Source organism: Panthera pardus, unplaced genomic scaffold (assembly GCF_024362965.1).
Source record: "Panthera pardus isolate Hobbes unplaced genomic scaffold, ASM2436296v1 HiC_scaffold_22, whole genome shotgun sequence".
NCBI classification, from domain to species: Eukaryota; Metazoa; Chordata; class Mammalia; order Carnivora; family Felidae; genus Panthera; species Panthera pardus.
In genome coordinates this window covers 2,390,440-2,398,038 of record NW_026526788.1, presented here as the reverse complement: position 1 = coordinate 2,398,038, position 7,599 = coordinate 2,390,440, and the positions used below count along the sequence as shown (strand labels likewise).

Below are 7,599 nucleotides of genomic sequence, written 5' to 3'. Positions count from 1 at the left end.
CTTTGATTAGAATCATTATTTTCCCCGACGGGGCAGAGAGGGCTGTGTGCAATGTTTTAGCTTTTGCTTTGAATTAGGAGCTAGGGTGCTTTGCGGTGAGTCGCCAGTGGACGCTTAAAAGGGATTCATTCTAAAAGGAAAGGCATATGCTTTGAGCAAACTTGCTCACGAGCAGAGCACGAACCGCGGAACGACGTCAAGGAGGCATTATTTACAATGCATTGGGACCTGACATTTAAGTTACTTTGAATTCTCTTCTCACTGAAACTGCTTGATAGACAAACACCAAGTGATTCCTCAGCAAGCCCAACAAAAGCATCATTCTGATACAATTCCAAGTACAAGAATGCCACCACATTGTAAGGGGACAGGGAATTCGATGGCCAATGAGACATTCACGACCTGTAGCCTCTGCTCCGAATCCCAGGGGCTTCCTGGGAGGGTGACGTAAGTCAGGCCACAGCCGTTGATGATTCCTTCTTTGTTTGGCCGATCCCTCGAAAACAAGTGTGGCACAGACCTGCCTTCTCTCCTAGGTTCGTTCTTGTCCCTGAAAGGTGTTTTGTGCTGAGGACAGGAGAGGTGGCTTCAGGACAGCCTGACACGGTGCTGCTGGGTTCCTGGAGGAGGAGCAAAGCCGGAAAGGTGCCTGCTGGGGACACTCACGGGGCCTCCTGGAGCTGCTGACCCCTGCAGGGAGGCGGCAAGTTCTGGCGGCTTCCCTCTGAAAAATTACCTTTTTCTTCCTAAAGAGACCCTCCCCGCCCCCGCCATTGTGGGACTGCTGCTTCTCCCTGTTCCACATTTCCCTCTGACCCCAGTGCTGGCTGTCCCGAGGGTGTCACCAAGTCCAGCTGAACTCCAGCAGCTCCTTTCCGGAGAGGCAGAGCCAGGGCTGCCTGGGGAGCCCAGCTTCGGGGATTCTGGAAGCTCCCAGCCTTTCATCCAGCCCCCACCACAGGAAGCCACTGCCACCTTCCCCAGCCACACTCACTCCTGGTGTCACTCCCGGCACGCTGGCCAGTCTTTTCCCAAAGCCGATGCATCTGGACCTGCCGGCCATGCTTCATCAGCCCCAGCAAGGCTGTGGCTCCTCTGTGTCCTCCAATCTTCAGGAAGCTTCCCCAGCTTCCAAGCTGAGTCCACCCGGAGCTATGGCTAAGGAGTGAAACGGAGAGGCAGGTGCAGGCGGGAGGACAGGCAGGAGCCTGCATCCCCCTCGGGGCTCTGGCGGGGGTCCGGGACAGGACGAGGAAGACCTCCGGGTGCCTGAGAAACCACGCCGCTGGTGGAGAACCAAGAGGCAAGACCTCAGCTCCACACGCAGGTGGTTGCCAGGACCCGAGCTCGGAGGCCGAAACAGCACCAAGCAGCTCCTGAAGACGCCGGGCAGGTGGCCTAGCCGGCCACGTCTGCCCACACGGCGGGGACGAGGCAGCCTCGAGGTCCGAGGGTGCGCGGGCTCTGAGGTAGGATTGTAGGATCTGCTGCTAGGGGGGCAGGATCTACACAGCGTTGGCCTTGGCCGCTCAGAAAACAAGGGCAGTGTCTACACAAGCAGGTAGAACCGAGTAAACACAGTTGCTGCCGGTTTATGGGCTAAGTTTTATAAAAATCCAATCCAGCAAATGGACAAGGTACTCCTCAACCTCAAAAATAAAATGCTTGATAAAATATATTCTTTTTAAAAAGGAGAAAGGTTCGCCACCAGATGGAAATGGAGGTGGCAGGTGACAAAGAGGAAGAGAAGGAGGGGACAGGAAGGTGCTCTGGGGACAGGACCGCGGCGGGCTCCGGGCTCAGACCCCCGATAGCGAGCTCTGTTTCTGAGGGATGCAAATGACTCTATGGGGACCTCCTGGGCCCATGAGGGCGCCCTGCTAGGGGGCTCGGCCTGGGCCTCTGGCACAGCCAGGCTCACCCCGGGAGGCTGGGGTGTAAGGGACATGCTGATATTGCTATTTCCTGCCTTCATTAGAGGACCTGCCCATCCCAAGGCAGAGGCACCACTGCCATGGGGGCCGTCTCCTACTTTGATGATGACAGTAGGGTAGGTCTGGAAGAAAAGGTAGGCAGACTCTAAGAGGCTTCCCCAGGGTCCCCCTGGGAGGACCAAAGCCTGAAAGAGAGCAACTCAGACAAGCTTGCAGTTCCAGAAGACAGCTGCCGGCCAGCAGACACGCTTCATGTGGTCACTCCAATTCCATTGTTTTCTTTTGTGTTTAAGGACGAAGAACTGAGTGAATGCATTTTCGCAGACGTGTGTGTGCGTGTGTGTGTGTGTGTGTGTGAGAGAGAGAGAGAGAGATGATTAATGAAGGACCAAAAGAAACCATTTTAAAGGTTCTCAATAGTTCAGTGGGAATGGTGAAGGTCAGTGGGAATGGTGAAGGTCAAGATTAATGCCCCTTTCTATTGACCTTGGATTAGGTCTGCAAGGGCATAATGTTGTGGAGACTCCAGGACCGAAAAAGCAAAAAGGAGAACCTTTCCTGGAGGAGATGTGAACCTGCAGCCTCGGGACAGAGAGGTGTCCCAGCAAAGGGTCAATCAACACTTGGGGAGTGGGATTCCGGAAGTGCCTTCCCGCCTCTGCTCTCAGGATGCCAGTCTCAAAGTCGGCCCTCCTCTTGCCCCCCCACCAGCAAAAAAGACAAGCTTTGAAAACAGATGGCAGGAAACATAATCATAAACCCCGGATGCCTTCTCCCTCCCTCGAGAAAGTTCCTTCTCTGTGAGCATTCGTAATGTCCAGGAGGAATGAGAGAAACACACACGCAGCTTCACCACCGACCAGTGGCCACTTATTAACCAGCTGCCTCAACAAGCGTGGCCTGCAGACCTATTCTCACCCCCCCAAAGAAAACACGTCTCTAAGATACTGAGCGGCTGCTGGGCTGCACCCCTCAAGGCGATCGTCCTGCCCTCGCGGGTCCTTCGACCTCAGCGAGGGATGGTGGGGCTTTTCCCAGACGCCGGTGAACAGCTGGGGCCGGGAGGCTAGTTGCCCGACAGCTTTGGCCGCCCCAGGTTTGTTGGTACTTCCAATCCTGTGTGCAGGGTGACCTGGAAAAGACGACCCAGTCAGTGAGGATGGGGGAGGCCACTACGAGAATCCTGAGTGCTCAGACAGCCCAGCGGCCGCGTGCGAGGCCCCCTGTTCACTGGGGTCGCCACAGGCAGCAGCCTGAGGGCCTCTCTGTCCTGCGGGGTATGCTGTTTATTGTCGCCCAGTCTCACTAACATAATGTCCCCGAGTTCATCCTGAGGAGCCGGTCTGGGCCTGGGTTTCCCACCTTGTCGCAGGAGCCCCGGCAAGGCTGATGCTCCATTACAGCAGGTGAACGGTTCTCATGGTTGTATATTTGTTTCTGCATTCTTCCCATGGCCTTTGTTCCTTTCTTACATCTGTTATATTTCAGGCTGCCTCAAAGCCCTTTCGTGAGTGAATGCAGGTACAAATCAATCAATCAGTGATTGATGTAGGCCTGTGAGTATTCACAGCCAGGACTCCCAGAGGGAGGAGGGCTCTGCTAGAAGCTAAGGGTAGTGCCCCCACATTTCTCTCCCACCCTCGCCCCCTCACTGAGCTCCCATTTTGTCTCTGTCCACTTGGGGCCTCCCGAGCCCTCGCCAGCCCCCCAGGACTGGCTCCAGCCCTGAGATCTAAAAGCACAACATTCCTGCCTGCTTCAGGTGGGAGCCAGAGGGGGCAGGGAGGGGTGAGAGGGGGCAGAAGGAGACTCAAAGCCCCTGGGACTGGTCTCTCCCAGCCCCCCTGTACTTCTCCTCTCTGGGGAAAGCCATACCTGAAAGGCCCCAGCGCATACCTGGCCATCGGCTCAAGCTGGGCAGGGGGCACTGACTTCCTCCTGATGGCTTAACGAATGCCTCCATCGCACCCGTCCCAGAAAATGGAACCCCCACCTGCCTCCCCCTCCATTCCCTTTTCCCCCCTCCCTCCCACTGTGGCTCCACAAGCTGGCAGCTTAGCGCCTCCACTTATCTCAAGCGAACAAGTACGAACTGATCATGCCACAGAGGACCGTCCCCGGGGAATGCCCAAGGGGAGCTGGTAGGTGGCTCTCTGCCTGGGCGGGCAGCAGTCAGCTTCTTTATAGCCCACATCGTCCAAGTGCACTTCGGAGGCCCCAGCACCCCGAGAGGAACAGCCAGAGGGGCTCCCGCCCGGAAGGGTAAGTGGTACCTGCACGTTGCGGTTGAGGCTGAGGGCTGGCATGAACACCCCATCCACATGGCTGAAGGCTGTGGGGCCCTGCTGCTGCCCGTTGATGAAGAAGGTCAGAGTGTGCTTATTCAGGTCCAGGAGCACGCCGACAGTGGCCCCCTTGCACACACCGCCTTCCGTCCTGGGAAGAGAAGCCCCAGGAAGCCCCATCACCACCACATCTAGCCTGGGATGTAGGTGGTGGTTCAGAAGATGCTAGGAATATCCTCACCTAAAACACAGCCCTCATGGAGGTGCAGGGAGCTGTTCTTCTGGGCTGTGAGACTTGCCTTGAAACGCACTCTCCAGTTAAGGGCCACACAGGAAGACCTTACCCTTCGTGTAAGTTTCCTTACCCCGGAGGGATCGGCCTGTTCAGTCCCTGGTTTCCTGGCAGTCCCTGAGACCTGGGCACCCAGGGAGTTAGGGTGTGGATGAGCGGGTCCCACCTGAACACCGGGAGCTTGGAGCCTGGGTAGGGAAGGCTCCTTTGCCCTCCAAGGGAAAGAACTAGCTTGGCACCCTTTATAGTTTTAACCAGCGAGAACGTTGAGATCCACAAAGAGGCAGAGAGCCAGCCCTTCGGGAGATCTCGAGGCCCACTTGACGTCAGCTGCTCTCCGAAACATCCCAGGGACTCTTGAACAGCCATGCGTGGCAGGGGACAGATGCTGAATCTGGAATCAAGTCCCCTGTCCCGAGTTGCCATCCCATGAGTGCCAGCGGTGGAGCCTTGAGACTAAATTGTGGAGCTCTTGATAAATGTCTGTGATCCCACATTCGGCAGTGGTGGGAATTCATATTGGCCCGCGAGAAGCATCTCTTCAGATGCTCTCCCCAGGCTCCCTGGCTGATCCACCTCCTGTCCGTGGAAGAAGAGGGTCCATCAGACTCCCTTCCCTTAGCTGAGGGCTGAGGGCTGAGGTCTCATCCTCCACCCCAGGTGCTCCGCTCTGATGAGAAAACCATTTTTAGCCTTTCCTGATGGGGCAGGTGCTGATTAGCGGGGGGGCTGATGGCCTGGCAGAGAGCACAGGAAAGTCGTGAGGAAAACTCGGTGCGCTGACGGGAAAGGCACTTCCCAGGAGGTCAAATTTCCCCAGGGCGGGAGGCGTGGGGTGGGGGTGGGGAGCGGTGTCAGGACCCCAGGACAGGATCCTGCAGGTGGGAAAAGGGAGCTACAACCGGGCTCCTGGTGCTATTCAGACACTGACCGCCGGGTGGCGGTAGAGACCGGCGTGAGGCGCAAACACGTGATTCCCACCCAAGCGCTGGCTGCCCCAGGTTCATGGGCTCCCCACCGCAGCCCCCTACCCGGGCTCCCTTGCCCCCCACCCCCCCCAGAACCGGAGGACTCTGAGCCAATTCCTGACAGCGCCGCTAAGTAGCCCTGTGACTTGGGACGCTTGTTTCACCTAAGCCCTTGGTCTAATCGGTAAAATGCCAATCATAATAGTACTTTTCGGAGGACTAAGGGAGATCATGGAAGTCAGGTGCTTCCTACAGCCTCAGGCACCAAGTAAGCTCAATAACGCTCCGTTATTACCCCCACCAGCCGTGTATCTGGGCACCATTTGGTTTAAGCAGGTAGAGATGGAGCTGGTAGGTCTAGACTCCACTCTTCTGTGGTTTGGGAATAGCGGCGGGGGGGGGGGGGGGGGGGGGGGTAGATCCAGTGCCGGGTCAGCCCGCAGCCCCTGGCAGCCTGCAACACCCAGTCAGCCTGCAGGGCCCAGGCAGAGGGGACAGAGGGACGAGGTGCTACCCTCCCGCAGGCCTCCAGAGCTAGAGGTCACTGCCAGAGAAATGGCAGGTGGGAGAGGTGCAGTCTGCTTCCCTGGGGACCCTCAGGCAAGTCCCTGCCCCAGATCAGGACTCCTGGGGCCAGTACACTGAGAGCCTCCAGGCTCACTGACATGGCCTAGAGCTGGGCCCCGTGAGGTTGGCTCCTCCTGGGGAGATGGCCCTGAGCAGGCCAGGAAGGAGATTGCGCGGGGAGAGGGCAGCTCCAGGTGACTACCATTCCTTATTTCTGGGCTCCTTGGCCAGTGCTGGCCTTAAAAGATTTTCCATCCCCCACCCCCACCCTGGACACACAGGCCGGGTGTGAACACGGAATCCCTGGGTGAGGAGAAAGTAAGCACTGAGCTATGATGGGGGGGGGGGGGGGGCACTGCCTTCTCTGAGGAGAGAGATCAAGGTGCCCACAAGTCCCTGAAGGAGCCCAGGTATCAGGGACATCTTCCCAGGGCGACCCCAAAGGGCCCATCTTCCTGTGTCCGCCCTGGTAACACCACTCCCAGGGCCGGCCTCAGAGTAAGGCAGCCCTGGCAGGGCCCTTGACAGAGTCCCCGGCAGTGAGCACCCAATAGTGCCTGCCACTCCCAGGCCTGCCCTTCTGGGGGCACTGTCTTGGGTCAAAGCCCACACAAGGCTGGGCGGGGTGGGGAGGGGGGGGTCACTGCCAGGGCAATGGCACCTGCTCCCTCTGTAGAGACATGGTCACAGCCACGAGGACACCGGCTGTGCCCCTGGCTGACAGTGTCTAAAGGGAAACGGAGCAGAAGTGGGAAGGGAGTGGCAGCCGAGGAACCTGGCAGGGCCTGGTCGTGTGGCTGGCCGGGTGACGTAAAGCCACATGCCCTGGGGCCACTCTAGTCTCTGTTGCATGCTGTCCCTTGGGCACACGCTCACTTCTCCCTGGAAATGGGACACCCAAGTGGCTGAAAGGCCTCCCCCACATTCCTGATGCCTAGCAGAAGGGATGCTGTCCCCCACAGGAGCCTCATTCCCCAACTGCCCCCCCCCCCACCACTGGCAACGCACCTGTTGGTGTGGGAGTTGCAGTGCATGAACCAGCTGCGGTTGTTGTCCACGTACATGGCCCAGGCCTTGTCGTCCTTGCCCAGCATCATGTCCTTGACCACGCTGGCCCTGGCCACCCCGAAGGCGGGGTCTGGGTGGTTGTCGTACCGGTCCACGTGCAGTTCCCAGTAGTGCACGCCCTTGGAGAACGCGGCTGTGCCCAGCACCACCCGGTCGTCATAGCTGCTGCAGGTGGCCGTCTGGTTGTCATTGGATAAGATGATGTCCCGGTGCCCAGAGTTGGGGTCAAAGGTGAACCAGGCCACTGGAAAGGAAGGAAGCAGAGGCAGGGATGGGACTCGCTAGCAGTCTCCGACCTGGGCTCGGAGACAGACTCACTCACCCACAGCTACCAGCAAGTTGGCATCCAGCATCACACACGCTCTTCCCTGTGTGATTCCCAGGCACACACAGGGACACACGCGCACACACGCGAACACACACACACGCACTCCCCGATCTCTGTTCATCCAAGCTCTCGGTCCCACGAACCCAGCCTTGCCAAG

General features: G+C 58.2%; 1 protein-coding gene across 1 annotated transcript in view; it reads right to left on the bottom strand.

Moving 5' to 3' along the window:
• Positions 1-234: 234 nt before the first annotated feature.
• The window catches only part of TRIM67 (tripartite motif containing 67), a 54,500-nt gene continuing 47,135 nt past the window's right edge, over positions 235-7,599 (bottom strand). The window contains 4 exon segments of the mRNA XM_019419025.2: positions 235-690; positions 995-3,066; positions 4,208-4,370; positions 7,055-7,358. Of these exon segments, the coding sequence (XP_019274570.1) occupies positions 3,001-3,066; positions 4,208-4,370; positions 7,055-7,358 (533 nt within the window). The 3' untranslated portion in view covers positions 235-690; positions 995-3,000.